The sequence below is a fragment of the Cladosporium halotolerans genome, assembly GCF_011745625.1.
Source record: "Cladosporium halotolerans strain TM138-S3 chromosome Unknown Sca47, whole genome shotgun sequence".
NCBI lineage: Eukaryota > Fungi > Ascomycota > Dothideomycetes > Cladosporiales > Cladosporiaceae > Cladosporium > Cladosporium halotolerans.
In genome coordinates, this window is record NW_027191498.1 from 45,713 (window position 1) to 63,754 (window position 18,042).

Below are 18,042 nucleotides of genomic sequence, written 5' to 3' on the forward strand. Positions count from 1 at the left end.
GAACCGGGCAATTGTGGCTCCGGAGAGCGAGCCAGGGTCCGTGTCTGCGCGCGGCATGTTTGCCGAGAACTTTTCAAGATCGCCATTTTCACGTGAAGCGCTCTGCCGATGGTCAGAGGTGCCATACCATCTCACGTCACCCAAGATGTCCGACAGTGAAAGCCAACGCTCGGCTAGCAGGAGCCCAGAGCTCACCGAGAAGAAGAAGCGCAAGAGAAATGCCGTCGCGCCGGAAGACGAGCTGGAGATCGACGTAAACGCGCCCGAACCGGCGTCCAAGAAAGCGAAGCGAAAGGAGAAGAAGCAAAAGAGCAGCAAGCCTGCTAAGACCGAAGACGAAGAAGAGGAGAAGCCTGATGTCTCTGCTGCTACCACTGCGCAAGCGCCTGCACCTGGCCAGCGCAGCGAGTATGGCATCTGGATTGGCAACCTGCCGTGGAGCGCGACCAAGGACACCCTTCGCACCTGGTTCTTCGACCAGGGCATTGACGACAGGAGTATCACTCGTCTGCATATGCCCGCACCGCCCGAGGAGAAGGGTCCCTCGCGCCCTGGCTTCAAGCCGCTGAACAAGGGTTTCGCTTATGTCGACTTTCTCGGCGAGCCCGAGCTGCAGCTCGCTATGGCGCTGTCTGAAAAGCTCATGGGTGGCCGCAAAGTGTTGATCAAGAATGCAAAGTCTTTCGAAGGCCGACCGACGCAAACGGCCGCTGAGCAGGCGAAGAAGGTTGCTGCGACGCCGGACGGCAAGGAGCCGACGCAAAGAATCTTTGTTGGTAACTTGGGTTTCGACGTCACGAAGGACGATTTGATGGAGCACTTTGCGCAGGCTGGTGGAATCGAAGACATTCACATGGCGACATTCCAGGATACGGGCAAATGCAAGGGTTTTGCTTGGGTACGATTCTACGAAGTTGAGTCTGCGGCTGCCGCTGTGAGGGGGTACATCTTCAAGTCCGGTGCAGACTCTGATGAAGAAGATGAGGAGGAAGAGGAAGAGGGTGAGGGTGAGGGTGAGGGTGAGGACGAAGGGAAGAAGAAGTCCGGCAAGAACAAGAAGCGCAAGGAAAAGAAGCGTAAGTGGTTCATCAACCGCCTGGCTGGCCGACCTCTGCGCTGCGAGTTCGCCGAAGACGCACAGACGAGGTACAAGAAGCGATATGGCAAGCCTGCGGGCGACGGTGGCAAACCAGATGGCCGCCATGCGCCCCGTCAGCGTGAAGACCGTGGCGAAGACTACAATGCTGGTGAAGCAGTACCGGATAGGAGGGCGCCCAGGAAGATGGACGCAGATCAGCGACAGGCTATGCGCAGGCAGAGGCATATCGATGCGAGAAACGTTGCACCCGGCAAAGCGCTTGCGACTGCGCAGAGAGCAAGCACTGCGATTGTCGCGCCGACCGGAAAGAAGACTACTTTCGACTAGGAGGGAAATATCTATCTATTGAAAAGACAAGTTCTTGCAACTTGCGGCCCATCATGCGCCATTTGATAGTTGGTGCTGGATGTCACGGTCGTTTTCTCTGGGTCAATATAACTCAGTTATGATGCTCATTAATACAAGGTGGTCTACTTCTCGTTCTATATCGTCTCCTCATCGTCACTCTCATCAGTATCGTCGTCCTCTCCTACGATCTTTTCAACAATCAAATTGCCGCTCCTTCCAATGCGTTCCTTCAGACTCCCTCCCTTTTCCAGATCGTACACCTCCCTCGGCATCGGCGAGACAAGCTGGTACTTATACACATGCTCGTAGCCCTCCGGCTCCACAGTCTCTTTCTCCTCCTCAACCGCCGCATCTTCCTTCACCAGATCATAGCACTCCACAAACGCATACAGCTCCTCGAGATCCGCTTCCGCACGGAACTTTCGAATCACGCGCTCACCAGACGGCAGCCGAATACTCATTCGAACAGCATCCGCGACGTCGGCGCCCGGCTCGCCAGGCACACTCTGCGCCCGCCAGCGCCTCCACTGCGCCAGCTTCCTGGCCAGATCCGCCTTGCGCTCCCCGCGCTCGCGCTCCTCCCTCTCAGCTTTCTCCCGCGCAGCCTCCTCTTCTTTCCGCCGCCGTGCTTTCTCCCTGTCCTGCGCCAGGGACCGCTCGTACGCGCTCTCCTGCTCCTGGCGCAAGCTTCGGCTCGCCTGTTGCTCCTGCCGCTGCGCCCGTAGCCGGTCCAGCTCTTCTTTATGCGAGGCGATTGCAGCGTCGAATTTGCTGATCAGGTCTTGCGCCGTGACGGGACCCGCGGACGTGGCGATCTTGCTCATGGCTGTGGAAGAGACGGAGGGCGTGTGCGCGATCAGCGTCGCGAAGGGGAAGCGCGTGACGTTCAGGGCGTTGGCGACTTGGTACGCTTCGGCGTCTTGCACCGTGCCGGCCCAGAGGAGGATGTTGTTCGTGGGGTTCTTGATGTATTCGACGAGGTCCGGGGAGAGGAGAGTGTCCCGCACGAAGGGCGCGGTGTCGTCGTGTTCTGGGGACAGGAGGATAACGAGCAGGTGCTTGAGATCGCGCTTGGCGATGTCGAAGGCTTGCGCGTAGCCGCCTTCGTGGAAGGGGAGTGTTCCGTGTGTCACGCCGTACTCTTCTTCGAACTCTCGCATGAAGCGGGCGGAGGTATCTGTGGGGTTGAGAGGGCGTCGACCGGTGTCGCGGGAGGGTTGGAGGGCGCGCCCGGAGTAAAAGCGGCTGAGCAGTCGAGGGAGGAATGGGAAGAGGTAGCCGATGGTGCCGAAGATGCGCTGGAAGATGGTGTAGGTGATGTTGAACGGAAGAAGCAAGATGTTGAACGGGAACGGCATGGATTGTGTCATCTGGCTCTCTGGTGTCGGCACTACTCGCGGTGCAGGTTCCAGGCCTCTTCTAGCAGCTCGTGACGAATGTCTTGAGGGAAAGTTGTCCATCAGCGTTTCCGAGCGTCTCGAGTCGACTGGAGGCGGAGGAGCGCGTGCCACCTCTGCAGCAGGGTCGACGGTGTCAGCATCGCCATCGAAGAAGCGTGTAATGGCTATTTGAGCGTTCCACTGGCATTTCTGCAACAGCGGCACTGCTGCAGCCAAATCTTGGTCGGTGACGGACGTGAACTGCTGCAGTGCGAGCTGCTGATCCTCGCTGAGACTCGAGATGTCGACGTCAGCCATAGCGGCGTCTGAGAGAGGTAGGTGTAGGCAAGTGACGGGTCAAAGATTGCTCAAGGCATTTGTGAGGTAAGGTAGTCGTGGAGGAGGACAAATAAAGGTTCCAGACGAGGCCCGGCAGCGAATGATGAAATGCGGCTGCTCTCCAGGCGTCGGCCCGCTTTCGGCGTCGCGGGGTCTGATCGCCTGTCTCAGGGAACATTTGACTTCGTCTTCTGACCTGCCGAAGTGAATCGTGAAATAGGCAAGTGCTATAGATGCTGATACGGCTGTATTTCATTTATTGTTGTCTTGTCTATGTGATCTAAATTATGGCGATTCCTCGCCCAGACCAAACATCCGTATCGAATTCCGCCATGCCCTGCTGAACGTTAGCATTCACTTTTAGGTCACTGAGAAGCACGCGATCAACTTACGCTTCGACGACTTCCTCTACGCCGATATTCTTGACGCCAGCGATGACGTGTGCGACGCTCGTGATTTGACAAGGTTCGTTCCTGCCCTTCACCATCGCATCCGGGCTCCACTTCTCCTTCTTGACGGCTTTTGGCAGAGGTGGTGCATCCTTCAAATACTTTGAGCTGGCGTGGCTGGGTCGAATCTCACACCAAGGCCCATCCGTCTCGATCTGCAGGCGATCTAAGGGCACTTCCTTAGCCACCGCCAGATTCTCCTCAGTCTTCAGCGAGCAGCCGTTGATGCCAACATCAAAGCCCAGCGCAACGATCTCTTGCATCTCTTCCAGAGTACCCGTGAAAGAGTGAACGAGACCGCGCTTGGGCAAATCCCCCAAGCGTTCCTTCAATATCGCCGCAAAGTCTTCCGCAGCGGCTCTCGAGTGCAGAAACAGAGGCATCTGCAGCTCGACTGCAATGTCAAGCTGCTTCTTGAAGTAAATCAGCTGCGTCTCCTTGTCGCAGTAGTGAAATCTGTCATAGTCAAGTCCAAACTCGCCGAATGCGGTTGCTTTACCAGAATCCCTAGCTTCTTGCGCAAGCTTCTTGATCTCTTGAAGGAGAGCGTCAGGTCCACCTGGATACTCCTCGAAGCTCTTTGCCGAGCAAGGGTGCACGCCTACGGTGGCGTAGCACAAACCGGGAAATTGCTCGGCCAATTTGATGGCATTTTTGCTTTCCTCCAGATCAGAGCCCGTGACCATCATTTTAGAAACGCCAACCTCGAGGGCTCGCTCGACGACCTTATGGAGATCATCGTCGTGTGCTTTCTTGCCATAGTGTACGCCTCTGTATATTTGATCAGAAAGATTGATACCAATCTGCCTAGCCATCAATCAGCATTGGACTATATGTCCATGAACACTTGCACTGACGTCTGCGTAACGGAGTCGCGGTTTGCCTTCGGCATCCGTAACCGAATTCAAGCCTGTCGAGACTGGGTCGAGGGCGGTAGATCCCATTCTGTAAAATGCGTTTAGTCTGTTTGGCGTGGTGGCTCTTGTCTGCTGGACGACCCGTCGTAATATGCTCGGTGCAATGCAGTGCCTCATGAATTCCTGCCCGTATTCAATAAAATTGCTTTATTATTCTGGGCTCTGGAAACAGTTCGTGACAACAGGAGGACGGCTTAATTCTCACCGAGTTGCCACATTGGGAAAGGTGACGTGACAAGGCGGAAGGCAGCCGCGGCGATCGCAACAACGACGCACAGCGGCGACGCCGTTCGCGACTCCAGCCTCCAGGGCATTTGTGAAGACCCACGACATACCGAAAGCCTCACACCTCACCACCGCTTCATCATGGGCGCTTTACTCAGTCTGCCCTTGCTGGCAGTGCCCAGTATCGGCACGGTAAGCTGCGATCGCCCATCCGCCACCAGCTCTTCATGCGACAACACAGACTGATCCCTGCGCTCTTCAGATCGCTACCTTCGGAGCATCATGCTGCGGCGCCGCAACGTGCAGCGCAGTCTGCAGCATGTGTGGAAAATGCAATAACAGTAAGAGAAGCACACACACGCCGGTCATACCACTACTAACGTGCTCCCCGCCAGGCATCGCAACTCGTATCGCATACGCGGCCATCCTTCTCCTCAACTCGATCCTGTCATGGCTTACCATGACCGACTGGGCCGTCAAAAAGCTTCAGGGTGTCCTTCTCGACTATGTTACAATCGACTGCGCTGGAAAGCAGTGCTTCGGATTTGCTGCGGTTCACCGCGTGAATTTCGCCTTGGGCTGCTTCCACGCCATCCACGCCGTGCTCCTCCTGGGAGTCAACAGCTCGAAAGACCGCCGCGCGCCTATTCAAAATGGATTTTGGGGACCGAAGATTATCGCATGGCTGGGCCTGATAGTTATCACCTTCTTGATCCCGAACACTTTCTTCGAGGTCTGGGGCAACTATGTCGCTCTCGTTGGCGCCGTCCTCTTCCTGCTGCTAGGTCTGATCTTGCTGGTGGATCTTGCACACTCTTGGGCCGAACACTGCATTGAGAAGATCGAAGACTCAGATTCCAAGCTGTGGCGCGGCCTTCTCATTGGCTCAACCCTTGGCATGTACTTGGGCAGCATTGCCATCACAATTGTCATGTACATCTTCTTTGCGCAGTCCAACTGCTCCATGAACCAGGCAGCAATTACGGTAAGTCATGCGGCGTAATTCCTTACATTGCAACAAAACTGATTCTTCCTCCAGGTGAATTTGATCCTTGTCCTGGGCATCAGCGCGATGGCCATCCACCCGACAGTCCAAGCCTCAAACCCACGCGCTGGCCTTGCCCAAGCTGCTACTGTCAGCATCTACTGCACCTACTTGACCCTCTCCGCTGTCGCAATGGAACCGGATGACCAGCACTGCAACCCGCTCGTGCGCGCCAACGGCACGCGCAAGGCTTCGATCGTTCTTGGTGCGATCGTCACATTCATCACCTGTGCGTACACGACCACCCGTGCCGCAACCTATGGACTTGCCATGGGCTCGAACAAGAGCGGTGGCAACTACTCGCCCATTGAAGCCGAAGAGGGCGGCCACGATCTCGTCTCGACACAGCCAGAAAGCCGCCGTGCCATGCGTGCTGAAGCTCTCCGCCGTGCTGTGGAGTCCGGTGCCCTCCCGGCGTCCGCTCTTGACGACGACTCGGACGACGAAGATGATGAGGGCCCGAACAACCGCAACGACGACGAGAAATCTCACACGCAGTACAACTACGCGCTCTTCCACGTCATTTTCATGCTGGCGACTGCCTGGATCGCCACGCTCCTGACGCAGAACATTGGCGCTGACAAGCACCTGCACACCGGGCACGAAGACTTCGTCCCTGTCGGACGTACGTACTGGGCCAGCTGGGTGAAGATTGTGAGCTCGTGGGTTTGCTATGCCATTTTCGGATGGACCCTGATGGCGCCTGTTGTTCTTCCAGACCGATTTGAGTATTAGTCTGACAGTAGGGTAATCGTCGCTGAAATTCGTAGTGTACATACTTGTTACTTCTCCAATGGCTTAATCTTGCATATTATGATATTCGTTTTGATTAGCCAGTCTTTGAGGACTACGCGCGAGGCAAATTTCATTCGCAAGAGCAACAGTCTCCTTGGTTGTCTACACAAGGTCGATAGCCTGCAGTGCGGTGCTAGTATGATATGCTTTATGTTCGCAATGTATTTATTCGAATGATCGTGGCCAAATCATGGCAACACTGCGCGAGTTCATTAAGCATTTGTCATGTACAATACTCTACAGTCATCATCATCGTCAACCTCTCCCCCATCTCTTCCAAAACTTCCAACCCCCGCCCCCTTCTCTTCGCCCACTCTCCTTCTTACTCCCCACTCTCCACCAATACAACGGCATCCCCACTGCAATGAACGCAACCACAACCAGCGCCTGCAGCGGCTTCGCAAACACCGCGCGCGACAGCAAAAACAAGCTGACGCAGCAGAAGATGACCGGGGTCACGATCCAGCATTTGTAGGGCCGCTCGAGGTCCGGCTCGCGCACGCGCAGTACGATCAGGCCGACGACGCTGAGGAAGTAGAACAGGTACGACGCCACGCCGTAGAAGGTCGTCAGCGTCGTGAAGTCCCCAATCACCACGTACACGCTCGTCAGCGCCGTGTTCAGCAGCATCGCGTAGATGGGCGTGTAGAAGAAGCCCTGCTCGTCCGCGATCCAGCGCGTGAGGGAGCGCGCGCGGGACGAGCGCCGCGGCAGCCGAATTTGTTGGCGCGATGAGACGCCGGTCGTGCCGAAGAGGGAGGGGATGTAGCCTTCTTTGCCTGCGGCGTAGACTAGGCGGCCCGCGGTGAAGGTTGTTGCGTTCAGAGCGCCGAAGCAGGAGCCAGAGACTGTTAGGGCAAGGATTAGACCGCCCACAGGGCCGAGAACTGTGCTGCCGAAGGCGACAGCAACGGTGTTGGAGGCGTTGATTGTGGCGGTTGGGAGGACGAAGATGTAGCTGAGGTTGGCGAGGAGGTAGGCCAAGATGACAAGAGGGACGGAAGTGTGGATGGTGCGTGGTAGGTCGCGGCCAGGGTTGACCATTTCGCCGACGACATAGTTCGTGTTGTCCCAGCCGTCGTAGGCCCAGAGGCCTGCATACAAAGCGACCGCCCACTCCGAGGATGAGTGCGAGGTTCCTTCGAACCAAGAAGTATTCTTCCATGTTTGGGCGAGATTCTCCTTGTGGTAGGACCAGCCAGTGGCCGCGACAACGATGCCCAGCACGGTGATGGCCAGCAGAGCAACAAACTTCAAGAACATGAACAGGTCCGCACTCCGGGCTCCAAGCTTTGTCGATATCGAGTTGATCGCGGTCACGATGAAAAGGCTCAGCATGGCAACGCCCTTGTTGATCCAAGGACTCGCTTCCGCCGCGTCAACACCAATGATTGCGCGCACAATGTACTCTCCAAAGATGATAGCGATGATGGCGGCACTTCCAGGTTTCAACACTGTGACCGCACACCATGTGAACAAGAACCCTGCCCACTCTCCGAAGATCTTGCTTAGGTAGACCTGCGGTCCACCGTTCAGCGGAATGGCACCTCCCAACTCTGCATAGCTTGCTGCGCCTGTCCATGCCAGCAATCCAGCAACAGCCCAAACGATTAATGCCGCGCCTGGCGAGCCCGCATTTTGATTGACCGAAGCCGGCGACGAGAATATCCCAGACCCAATGATCAAGCCCACGACCAGCGACAGGCCATTCAAGAACGTCAAGCTCTTGTGTTTCTCCAAGCTCTGTGCTCCTAGCTCAACATCCACCCCTGAAGGCGTTCCGAGCGCCGAGTATCCTGCACCAGAAGAAGACAAGGGAAACATCGCGCCTGCGAAATCGAATGCCGACGAAACGGAGTAGCTGCGCCTGCCATTTTGGAGGGGCCGCTCTGGTTGCGGATCCGAGAAGGAGAGTTTGCGACTCGAAGGGATGCCGGAGGATGAAGATTCGAAGCTTCCACGCGCTTCGGATTCGTGGTTTGAGGATGCGAGCGACGCGAGTTCAAGAGAGTCGCGTGGAGGTGCTAATGCGCGGGATGGTGAATGCGCCATGTGTGCTGAGGGTGAGGGCTGTGGCCTGCCCCGAGCGTAGTCGTATGTATTATCGTCGCCAGAATATAATTGGAATAACGTCCATAGCCAGAATTATCGAATGTACCTATGCTGTACACGTGAATTAATATGGATTTGTTTGTTGCTCGGTACTTGAGGTGTTAGGGTACAGGGCTTGTACGGGACGCGCGCAGCAAGTAGGCTGCATAGGGGAAAGCTTCGCCAAGAGTCCTGCTTTGTTTGCTTGTACAACGCTCGCCATGCATTATTTGATCATTTCATATCATCTGGATCGTTGTACAATTTATATCATACATCCTCAATCCAGCAAACACTGTTATTAATGATGCTGGATCATCGGGCCGCACGCTTTGCCCGTTCCTTCTCCGACTCTTTGCATACACGAATCTTGTGCCAAGCGCTGGATCGGTCATTCTCCGTAGCCTGATGCGCCCTTGGAAACCCTACAGTAGTCTAAGCAAACTAGGCACCCTGTTTCGTCAAGGGCGTGCGTGAACAAGTTACGCGTGTGACTAATTCGTCGACACCTTTCGCGTCTCAAGACCGTCCCCCGAGCTAGGTTGCATGTAAAGCCGGGACAACGTCTGTTGACCATTGCACTTGCTTGTCATTGGTATTCCCGGGAACACTGTCGGTGTGCTGCTCAAGCGATCTGAATGTGGTTTTGATCTCGGTATAGAGATTTCCTTCGGACCACTGTAAGTAGCCACCAAAAGATCGGAGGTGGTGTGCTCCAGTCTCCCACGCTTCTGTACACCTCACTCGTCGTCAGAATCTTCTCCCTCCGCCTCAACCGCATCGCCACCACCCTCGGTCTTCTTAGCCTTCTCCTTTGCCTTCCTCTTGACTTTCTTTTCACGATTGCGTCGCGTGCGCTTCTCCTTTTCGGCTTCGTCTTTGGCTTCTTTGGCTTTTTGCGCGGCCTCTTGCTTTGCCTTCGTTGCCGCTGTTTTGGTTCGCATCTTGATCCTCAATTTTTTGCCAGCCCTCCTTCGCTTTGAAGGAGCTTCAAGGCGGCCGAGCTTAGCGAATCCTTCTGTTTGAAGCCTGGCTGCTCGCGAAAGTTGATCCGCCGACATATGCAAGACTTTCCAGTTGTATGCGCTGCCAGGACGCGGAAGTGTTGAGAGTTTCAGGATCTGTTCGGCGGAAATAGCGGAGGCATTGAACGCCGCTTTATCTTGGCCACTGGCGGTTTCGGCAAAGTAGTAGCGCTGAGGCCTGCTGGGCTTGAGAAACCCTACTTGTGTAGGGTCTACTGAAGGCGATCGTACCCTGATCTTTTGTACTGTTGGTTGCTCCGGTTGTTGCGCGTCCGTGGCAGCTGGCTTTGATGGGGCAAAAAGGCGGAACATCATCTCTTCGTCTTCGTCATCCTGTGTTGGTTCAACTGACGCATCGTCCATTTGAACATCTTCTGTGGTGAATTGTAGCGAGTTCAAGTTGCGCAGTCTTTGCAGTGCCTCGTCGTCAGAAGGGGGCGAAGGCGAGGCTGATACTGAGCGAAGCTCAGATCTGAGAACGGGGCGCTCCATTGTGACACCCGACAGAATTGATAGAGATGCCTTCGGGCTCACTCGATGGTCGTTCCGGCAGCTCAATTTAACTTATGGCAATCCGCGTGGTTTGCGAGGCTCCAAAAGTCGGATGCCCAGAAATGTCTAGCGGCAGAGAGCAGACCAAATCCAGATGTTCTGACAGTCAATTCCTCTTCGTCGTCTGTCTTCCTTCTTATAGCTCTTCGGCCCGTGCGCGTCTTTCCAATTGTTAATGCTCAAGTCACCCGACAGACGTCGCATATGAGGGTCAGGGCAAGTCGCAAATTCATTGGAGTGCCTCAGGCCTCCGTGTCAGGGCGTCCGTTCCGAAAGCCTGGCGCGGCGTGCGCGGGCAACGTCGCGAACGACAACCAAGTCCAATGAGATATACATCGCCATTCTCCAGAGTTCAAGCATGGATCCCTCAATAGCGAGAGCGGTGTTCACAAGCGCTTTGCTTCGCACAGATGAGGCCGCGCCTGAGATCAAGCGGGAAGACGCCACATCGTTCACCAAAACTTTACTGAGAACGCTGAACATCTGCACCGGTCGTGAGATCAAGGTTCGTGAGGAAGACTACTTGCAATCAGCAGTGACAGCATAGCTGCTACGACCATCAAGCGACGATCGGAGCTGTGACACGTTTTTGCTGATTTGGTCAATCTGCAGGCTTGCAAGGACTTCATTGTCAGGAATATTATCGCATCCAGTGCGAGGACCGCTGCTCTGACCAAATACCTTCTTTTCTTAAGCAAGATATGTGCTCCCAGAACCTCGGGATCGATTGTCGAGGGATCTAAGCCACGAGAGGAAGACGAGGGTCTTGCAAGCACAGCGGATGGTAAGCTCATGCAACCGCCCAATGCTGCTTTCAAACGTGTGCATATCCTTTACATCGTTCACGATGTACTTTGCTTCATCATCGTTCGGTCGCGGGACGCGCAGCATGCCCAGCACATCCTCTACAACGACGCGGCTATCGGAACCCTCAAGGGCCACGCGGGCGTTCTCGCACAGCTTGCGGCGTGCTCTGCACACAAATCTTTCGCACACAGCACCCTCGACTCAGTAAAACGAGTGCTGAAAGTATGGCGGAAGCTCAAGGTCCTTGACTCGGATACGCTCAGCAGCATTGAGTCAAAATGCGAAGAAGCCAGCACGACATCCTGGAATGACATGCAACAGAAACTCGCTGCAGACGAGGCTCAAGCAGTGCTTGATGAGCAAAGGCGGCTTGAAGAAGACAAAAAGTGGATTCTCCCTATGCAGCATCACCTACCACACGACCCTTCAGCCCCGTGGCACGAGCTTCCGGCTGCCAACGCTCTTGTCCAAAAACGAACGCAAGGCTACCCTCTGCGAGCGGGCGATTTACCACCAGGTGGCTATCGCCTGAGGAATGGTGGACATCAGGCTGATAATTCGCTAAAGGCGGATGTCGAGGAGTTGCACAAAGAAGCGCTAAGATGCTTTGACAAATACACCAACGCTGAAGATGTTGAAGACATCGATGCATTGGGCAACATCGTTTGGAAAGACCGACCGATTCGGAATTATTGGGGCCTTGAGGTCAAGCCTTGAGAGTTCGATGGGATGACTTTGAAGTGAAGTGCCATGGGAGCTTCAATTTGAAGAGCTTTATTCTCCGATAACAAATACCGATCCAGACATTCTTCCTAGGAGTTCACGCTTTCCCAGAAGACTTGATGTGATCCATCCAGAATTCCATCTGTTTTTGAATGATCGTCGTACCGTCTTCGATTACCTGCGTGAGAGGTACCTTGCCCGTCTTTTGTGCTATGAAGTCATTATACTCACTCAACACCAGTTTGTTTGCATTGATGCGAGTGACGCCGCGCTCGATGCACTTGGCCATTATGTCCGGGGGAAATTCGTTGGTACCATGTAAGACCACTTGCACCTTGCCGTGGGTCTTCTCATAGATGCTCTCTAACCTAGATATAGACTGTCAGATTGCTGCAATATTCTTGGAATGGAACCTCGTGGGGCTCACCTCTCATAGTCAAGATGGATGTTCTCTACGCCATGATAGTCACCATGTACATTGCCAAAAGCCGGCGCAATGAAATCGATCCCAGTCGCCACGAAATCGTCAATCTCCTCCGCCGTGGTCATCATCCCCTGTAGCTCCGCAGTGTCTTTCACGCCGTCCTCACCACCCTCTATCCTTCCGGGCTCGGCCTCAGTCGCAATACCTCGGGAGTGGCACAGCGCCACCAACTCCTTTGTCTTGGCTAAGTTCTCTTCTTTCTCGTGATGGCTCATGTCAACCATGATTGAATCGAAAGCAGGCGTCCCATCTGCTGCTTTGATGGCTGACGCTTGCTTGATAATTTCAGGATCTTGAGCATGGTCCATGTGCAGGGTGACAGGTACGGTAGCCTTTCGAATGGCGAGGGCACAGAAGTCAACGAGAAGAGGAGAATACTTCAGAGCCCAGGGGAAGAGGAGGATCTGGAGAGGAGATCTCTTGTTTTCGGCGGCTTTGATGCATGCAACGACTGTTTCCATGTTGTACGCCACGACACCAAGGACGCCGTATTTGCCTTCTGCCGCTGCATCGAGCATCCTAACAGCGCGATTATTGGAGAGTTTTGAAGACGACATGATGACAATGGGTTGATTCTCTTTAGTACAGGCCCCAGAAATTGGATCTGAGTCTTGGGTTGAAAGGACAGTGAGGAATCTCGATTCTAGAATTGTACTGGGGGTGAAATGCGTTGTGACCAAATTGCTACAATCTGATGATGAGTCAATGCAAACGTGTTTTTGGATGTACCTTATTAGTCTTTGGTGTGTCGTCCAATGTGTCGCGCTGCGGGGCACAATCTTTGGCATCGGCCTCGGGTTTTGGAGGGGGATCCTCGCCCTCGGGCAAACATTGTCCGACCGACGACATCGGCAACGGAGGCTGCGTCGCCAGTGGTGGGGTATCCGAGGGGCGACAGTCGGCCTTCGCAGAAATGACATACCTCGGGGATCACGATTGAGTACATGTACAGTTTTCTGAAACGATTTCCACAATACTTTACTTTCTCCAAATTCACAGCTAGAACTCTCGATCTTAACAGCCAAGATGAAGATCCTGATTACTGGCGCCGGAGGCTTCGTTGGTCAACTTCTGGCCGAACATCTTCTCAATGACAAGCACCAAGTAATTCTGGTCGACATCTTCGAGCCTCCTGTTCCTCAAAAGGCCTCGAATAAGCAAAATGCCACCACAATCAAAGCAGACCTAGCCCAAGATGCCTCCTCCGTTCTCTCAAAAGACCTCGACGCCCTCTACGTCTTCCACGGTATCATGTCCGCAGGCAGCGAGGAGAATTTCGATCTCGGATACCGCGTGAACCTGCACTCCACCCTTAACCTGCTCGAAGCCGTCCGACAAGTTTGCCCTGGCGTGCGGTGGATCTACGCCTCCAGCACCGCCATCTTCGGCCAGCCACTGCCCGCAATGCCATCGGAGGCGACAGTACCCACGCCACAGAGCAGCTACGGCACGCAGAAGATGATGATTGAGGCGGCAATCAACGACTACACGCGCCGAGGCTTCATCAACGGCTTCACGCTGCGCTTCCCGACCATCTCTGTCCGTCCCGGCAAGCCTACTCAGGCGGCGAGCAGCTGGATGAGTGGCATCATCCGCGAGCCGCTGCAGGGCAAGGAGAGCGTGCTGCCCTGCGACGACGATTTTGAGTGCTGGCTGTGCTCGCCGAGGACGCTGGTCAGGAATTTGGTGCACACGCTTACGCTACAGCGCGAGTGTATGCCGACGCACGTCAGGCAGATCATGCTTCCCGGCATCACTGCCAATGTGGCTCAGATGATGCAGGCGCTGAAGGACGTTGGCGGCGATCAGGCAGTAAGCCTGGTGAAGAGGGAGAAGGCATCGCCTGAGATCAAGGCTATGCTTGATAGTTGGCCAATTCGCTTCGACATTTCCAAGGCTCTTGGACTCGGTTACGTGGCGGACGGTAGCTTCAAGGATGCTGTTGAAGACTTTGCGGCCAGTCTCAAGGAATAAGCAGCAGACTTTCAAAATTTTCAACATCTATCTTGGGTATCTGAGATGCTATATATGCTTCATGTATCTGAATGATGTTGACCCTTTCTTGCGTTTTATCATTTCATCGTATCACCCTTCCTTTTCATTTGCGACCGCATATCCTCTCGCAACGCCCGCCCTGCCCTCTTCCATGGCAGCACCTCTGATCTTCCCGTTCTCGTCTCTCTCATACTCGACGGTATAATCGCTTCCAAGACCCTGCCATGTCCTCTTCGAGCGCAAGTACTCGGCGCCAGGCGAGAGTGCACCGTTGATAGAAGCAATGTCACCCTTCGCACGCTGGACAAGCGAGGAAGACGGTTTCGGCGCAGCAGCAGGCTGACTTGCAGCGGTAGATTCAGTTGCTGGTTTCGAGGTCTTCTTCGCCCGGCCCATCGGTCGAGAGTGAGAGACGTATTTGCCCGTGCGAAGGTCAAACTCGGGCGGCTCGTCGTCCGAAGATGCATCCGCGTAAGGGTCGTCGCCCTCCTTTTCAGCTTGAGCTTCGCCTTCGATGGCTGCCGATCCATCTCCGTCGACTTCGATCTTCTTTTTCGTATCACGCGCGAGCAGTGCGCCAAAATCACTGACCCATTCGCCACCCCAGACTCTCTCCTTGTCATCCGTCATTGCCATCTCGAGCTCGAAAGGCGTAACGATCGGGCGGTAAAAATCGGAGCTCTCGATGAGACTGCTCTCCCAGCAGCCAATGACAACCCATCCCTCGACTTCAGAGAAGTTCGCGATCTTCGCTGCGTTCAGCTTACCAACGACAAAGGTATAGGATTTCTTTCCAGCAGCGGCAATAATATCCTGGCAGTGCTGCAATGCGGTCATGTAGTTCTTGACGCTGAGCGTGTTGATCAAGATGCCAATGATGGGAGCCGTGGCGACTTTGGTCAGCAGAGCATAGCGTCGGCGAAGTGCGGCAGACGTATTTGTCTGAAGAGCTCTGGCAGATGCGGCGTTGCCCGTGGGAAAGATGTGCACGCGCGAGACGCGGGAAGAGAGGGTGAGGAGGAGACTGCTCGGGGGGTCGGAGATGTGGAAGACGGAGAAATCCTTGAGTGCTTCTGGATTCGATTGGACCTCTTCCGGGACTGTCCTGTTGGGCAGTGGGCTTGAAGGATTGTGGAGGATGCTCGTCTCGAAAACATTGGCGTACCCCTCGTCTTTCAGCTTGCGCTGAAGCTCCGAGACGTGGTGCTGGAAGGGTATGTCGGCCATCAATACGACCTTCTCTTCAAGGTCTGGGTATGTCGTCTTGAAAGTCGAAACAGCAACGTCCAGATCAAGAGGCTTCGTAGTGAAGACGTAGATTACTGGTAGTCTAGCAGTAGGGCTTAGACACGATCGGCCGTAATGCACCACGACCTCAGCACTGCAATGCTCAGCTGCTACTTCGTCCACGCAGCAAGCTCCGTACGAAGTGTCTCCCAAAATCGTCATGTGCTCTTCCTCATTTTCTCGCGATACTTCGCCCTGCCGAGCGACATCAACCTCTTGCTCTTCCTCTATCCCAACCTTCGCGACGCTTGCAGTGACTCCCTCGACAGTCGCATCCTTGTTCGCAGCCTCCGTCTTCTTCTTCTCCTTCTTAAGATCTTTCTTCAGATTCTCAGCAACCCTCGGCGCATCCACTAGCATATCATCCGGGAACTGCAGAGCAATCCTCTTCCACTTTCCTCCTCTAATCTCTTCGACGGTCCTGCGTATTTCATATTGGACGTAGAGCTGCTCGTCGGAAAGCGTGCTGCCGGCTTCGGTGACTGCGACGGGCGCTTCGAAGATATGCTCTGCGGGCGTCGAGAGGACCGGAGCTCCAGAGGCCTCCATTTTGTCAGAAAAATTGTAGGTATTTTGTTTGTCACTCGGGTCGGATTTGGTCAGCCTTTTTTCGGCGTTCGACGACGCGGGGACTTTTTGGCGGGGCTGATGATTCGAATCGGTGAAATCTCGGGCACGTCCCACGGTATAGACAGATTGTCGTTGGGTGCATCCTAAGCGGCCGATACACGAGTTATCACTAATACTACTAGGTGGGCACTGGAAATCAATTTTTGAGGCACTGGCAATTGGTGGACGGGATATTGAGTGTTCTCTTTCTCACTTCGAGATGCAAATAAATTCATTTACATTCAACCTAAGAAGTGGCAGCACCGTTCGTAGCAGTAGGCATAGGGACCTTGCCACCGGGCGAGTCGGCTAGCCTTGCGGTAAGAACCTCGACACCGTCCTCTGTCACGAGAAGAGTGTGCTCAAACTGTGCAGTCCTGCTGCCATCGGTCGTCACACTGGTCCAGTCATCCGGCCAGGTCCTATCCTTGTGCGTGCCGAGAGTAATCATGGGCTCGATTGTGAAGCACATCCCGGGCTTTGCCTCGCCGACAGCCTTGTTCTTGGCGTAATGCGGCACGTTGGGCGCGCAGTGGAAGAGTTGGTTGATACCGTGGCCGCAGTAGGTCTTCACGACGCCGCAGTTGGCGGCCTTTGCAACCTTCTCGATGGTGTTGCCGTAGTCTCTGAAGAGCGCTCCGGGCTTGACGAGCTTGATCGATTCCTCGAGACAGTCGCGAGCGGTCTCGACTACGCGCACGCTGTCGGGGTCCTGGTCTGCCTTGCCGATGTAGTAGGTTTCGTTCAGATCGCCGTGAAAGCCTCCGTGGTAGAGAGTAACATCGATGTTGAGGATGTCGCCGTCCTGTAGGGGGCGCTGGTCGGGAATGCCGTGGCAGATGACCTCGTTGGGTGATGTGCAGACTGACTTGGGGAAATGACAGTAGTTGAGCGGAGACGGGTACGACTGCAGCAGGTTAGCATAACCAGCTCCAGGACGCAATGTCGCAGATTCAGGCTTACGTTTCTCTCCATGCAAGCATCGTGGACGACCTTGTCGATGTGGTCGGTGGTGACACCCGGCTTGGCCTCACGTGCCGCAATGTCCAACACCTCGCGTGCAAGTCTGCAAACCTTACGCATGCCATCCTGCTCCTGTTTTGTAAGGATCTTGATCCTGTTTCTTCCAACGAACACCTGAGGTACCGTTAGCTGCCACTATCCGACAAATAGCTCGGCTACTTTCCACCCACCTGCTCGCTCTTAGGGATACCGTGGGATGCGTAGTCGGGAAGCCTGATCGAATCGGGAACCTTTCGCCTTGGGCTGAGCGGGTATGAAGGTCTCAGAGAGCCGCTGAAGTTGTAGGTCGGGAAGGGATTGAAGTGGCCTGCGGCGTCTGGTAAGGATACGACGCTCGGTGTAATGATGTTGGAGAGCATACTATTTTGCGATTTGTGCAGTTGCTTATGTGTCGACTATACCAGTATTAGCCCATGCTCTTCAGTATGCGCCTGGTCTTGCGCCTAGCACCTCCAGCACGCTCGACCAGGCTCTCTCTCTCCTGTGCCCTCCTCTTTGCGCGAGAGCACAACACTAACCTACCCAGTTCCTCTTGAAGCACTCCTGACCGCAGAAGTACGACTCCTTGCCCAGCTTTTGGCAGGTCGGGCACTGTAGAGCGCCAGCATCGTTTCCGCAGTCCTCGCCCTCGCACTTGCGTGCCTGCTGGACTGTCACCTCTTTCGCAGGTGCTTGGTCCATGATCGACGGTTTTATATTCGAGTTGTGTGATGGCAGTCTTCGATTGTTTCAAACCTCCTTTTCTGAAGGTCGTTCCGGAGTCCGTAGTTGGGAAATCGTGCTGTCTACGGGCCCGGCCGAGAAATCGATTTATTGCTTACAGTTCGGCACGCCCTGCAGACAGATGCGG

The 18,042-nt window shown here is 54.7% G+C and overlaps 11 protein-coding genes across 11 annotated transcripts; 4 read left to right on the top strand and 7 right to left on the bottom strand.

Annotated features, from left to right (window-relative positions):
• Positions 1 to 145: 145 nt before the first annotated feature.
• On the top strand, positions 146 to 1,426 carry WHR41_08531 (uncharacterized protein; the record flags this gene model as incomplete). Its single annotated transcript, XM_069377135.1, has 1 exon — positions 146 to 1,426. One exon carries the CDS (start codon positions 146 to 148, stop codon positions 1,424 to 1,426), a length of 1,281 nt encoding a protein of 426 aa, XP_069225695.1.
• Positions 1,427 to 1,581: 155 nt separating this feature from the next.
• Positions 1,582 to 3,144, bottom strand: WHR41_08532 (uncharacterized protein; the record flags this gene model as incomplete). The annotated part of the gene is made up of 1 exon (XM_069377136.1): positions 1,582 to 3,144. The coding sequence occupies one exon, from the start codon at positions 3,142 to 3,144 to the stop codon at positions 1,582 to 1,584; it is 1,563 nt and encodes a 520-aa protein (XP_069225692.1).
• A 255-nt stretch (positions 3,145 to 3,399) lies between these two features.
• WHR41_08533 (uncharacterized protein) lies at positions 3,400 to 4,688 on the bottom strand. Its single transcript, XM_069377137.1, has 3 exons — positions 4,472 to 4,688; positions 3,558 to 4,417; positions 3,400 to 3,502 (listed from the first exon to the last, which is right to left on the bottom strand). Exons 1-3 carry the CDS (start codon positions 4,646 to 4,648, stop codon positions 3,451 to 3,453), a joined length of 1,089 nt encoding a protein of 362 aa, XP_069225693.1. The 5' UTR covers positions 4,649 to 4,688; the 3' UTR covers positions 3,400 to 3,450.
• Positions 4,689 to 4,831: 143 nt separating this feature from the next.
• WHR41_08534 (uncharacterized protein) lies at positions 4,832 to 6,866 on the top strand. Its single transcript, XM_069377138.1, has 4 exons — positions 4,832 to 4,948; positions 5,019 to 5,097; positions 5,152 to 5,741; positions 5,796 to 6,866. The coding sequence occupies exons 1-4, from the start codon at positions 4,898 to 4,900 to the stop codon at positions 6,534 to 6,536; spliced, it is 1,461 nt and encodes a 486-aa protein (XP_069225698.1). The 5' UTR covers positions 4,832 to 4,897; the 3' UTR covers positions 6,537 to 6,866.
• Positions 6,852 to 8,648, bottom strand: WHR41_08535 (uncharacterized protein; the record flags this gene model as incomplete). Its single annotated transcript, XM_069377139.1, has 1 exon — positions 6,852 to 8,648. One exon carries the CDS (start codon positions 8,646 to 8,648, stop codon positions 6,852 to 6,854), a length of 1,797 nt encoding a protein of 598 aa, XP_069225699.1.
• Positions 8,649 to 9,427: 779 nt separating this feature from the next.
• On the bottom strand, positions 9,428 to 10,204 carry WHR41_08536 (uncharacterized protein; the record flags this gene model as incomplete). Its single annotated transcript, XM_069377140.1, has 1 exon — positions 9,428 to 10,204. The coding sequence occupies one exon, from the start codon at positions 10,202 to 10,204 to the stop codon at positions 9,428 to 9,430; it is 777 nt and encodes a 258-aa protein (XP_069225696.1).
• A 376-nt stretch (positions 10,205 to 10,580) lies between these two features.
• WHR41_08537 (uncharacterized protein) lies at positions 10,581 to 11,945 on the top strand. Its single transcript, XM_069377141.1, has 2 exons — positions 10,581 to 10,769; positions 10,877 to 11,945. Exons 1-2 carry the CDS (start codon positions 10,623 to 10,625, stop codon positions 11,786 to 11,788), a joined length of 1,059 nt encoding a protein of 352 aa, XP_069225697.1. The 5' UTR covers positions 10,581 to 10,622; the 3' UTR covers positions 11,789 to 11,945.
• On the bottom strand, positions 11,691 to 12,835 carry WHR41_08538 (uncharacterized protein; the record flags this gene model as incomplete). The annotated part of the gene is made up of 2 exons (XM_069377142.1): positions 11,691 to 12,162; positions 12,222 to 12,835. The coding sequence occupies 2 exons, from the start codon at positions 12,833 to 12,835 to the stop codon at positions 11,892 to 11,894; spliced, it is 885 nt and encodes a 294-aa protein (XP_069225690.1). The 3' UTR covers positions 11,691 to 11,891.
• Positions 12,836 to 13,304: 469 nt separating this feature from the next.
• Positions 13,305 to 14,252, top strand: WHR41_08539 (uncharacterized protein; the record flags this gene model as incomplete). The annotated part of the gene is made up of 1 exon (XM_069377143.1): positions 13,305 to 14,252. One exon carries the CDS (start codon positions 13,305 to 13,307, stop codon positions 14,250 to 14,252), a length of 948 nt encoding a protein of 315 aa, XP_069225691.1.
• Positions 14,253 to 14,363: 111 nt separating this feature from the next.
• Positions 14,364 to 16,109, bottom strand: WHR41_08540 (uncharacterized protein; the record flags this gene model as incomplete). Its single annotated transcript, XM_069377144.1, has 1 exon — positions 14,364 to 16,109. One exon carries the CDS (start codon positions 16,107 to 16,109, stop codon positions 14,364 to 14,366), a length of 1,746 nt encoding a protein of 581 aa, XP_069225709.1.
• A 239-nt stretch (positions 16,110 to 16,348) lies between these two features.
• Positions 16,349 to 17,980, bottom strand: WHR41_08541 (uncharacterized protein). Its single transcript, XM_069377145.1, has 5 exons — positions 17,715 to 17,980; positions 17,554 to 17,587; positions 17,363 to 17,499; positions 17,133 to 17,306; positions 16,349 to 17,076 (listed from the first exon to the last, which is right to left on the bottom strand). The coding sequence occupies exons 1-5, from the start codon at positions 17,871 to 17,873 to the stop codon at positions 16,417 to 16,419; spliced, it is 1,164 nt and encodes a 387-aa protein (XP_069225708.1). The 5' UTR covers positions 17,874 to 17,980; the 3' UTR covers positions 16,349 to 16,416.
• Positions 17,981 to 18,042: the final 62 nt, after the last annotated feature.

Bases quoted from the DNA above. Each gene is read 5' to 3' on its own strand.
- WHR41_08533 (XM_069377137.1), bottom strand. From the start codon at position 4,648: ATGAGGCACTGCATTGCACCGAGCATATTACGACGGGTCGTCCAGCAG. The intron at 4,418-4,471 runs GTCAGTGCAAGT...ATGGCTAGGCAG, and splicing joins CGCGACTCCGTTACGCAGAC to ATTGGTATCAATCTTTCTGA. The intron at 3,503-3,557 runs GTAAGTTGATCG...AACGTTCAGCAG, and splicing joins GTAGAGGAAGTCGTCGAAGC to GGCATGGCGGAATTCGATAC.
- WHR41_08534 (XM_069377138.1), top strand. From the start codon at position 4,898: ATGGGCGCTTTACTCAGTCTGCCCTTGCTGGCAGTGCCCAGTATCGGC. The intron at 4,949-5,018 runs GTAAGCTGCGAT...TGCGCTCTTCAG, and splicing joins CAGTGCCCAGTATCGGCACG to ATCGCTACCTTCGGAGCATC. The intron at 5,098-5,151 runs GTAAGAGAAGCA...GCTCCCCGCCAG, and splicing joins GTGTGGAAAATGCAATAACA to GCATCGCAACTCGTATCGCA.
- WHR41_08537 (XM_069377141.1), top strand. From the start codon at position 10,623: ATGGATCCCTCAATAGCGAGAGCGGTGTTCACAAGCGCTTTGCTTCGC. The intron at 10,770-10,876 runs GTTCGTGAGGAA...GTCAATCTGCAG, and splicing joins GCACCGGTCGTGAGATCAAG to GCTTGCAAGGACTTCATTGT.
- WHR41_08541 (XM_069377145.1), bottom strand. From the start codon at position 17,873: ATGGACCAAGCACCTGCGAAAGAGGTGACAGTCCAGCAGGCACGCAAG. The intron at 17,588-17,714 runs GTAGGTTAGTGT...ATACTGGTATAG, and splicing joins AGTGCTTCAAGAGGAACTGG to TCGACACATAAGCAACTGCA. The intron at 17,500-17,553 runs GTATGCTCTCCA...CAGACGCCGCAG, and splicing joins ACTGCACAAATCGCAAAATA to GCCACTTCAATCCCTTCCCG.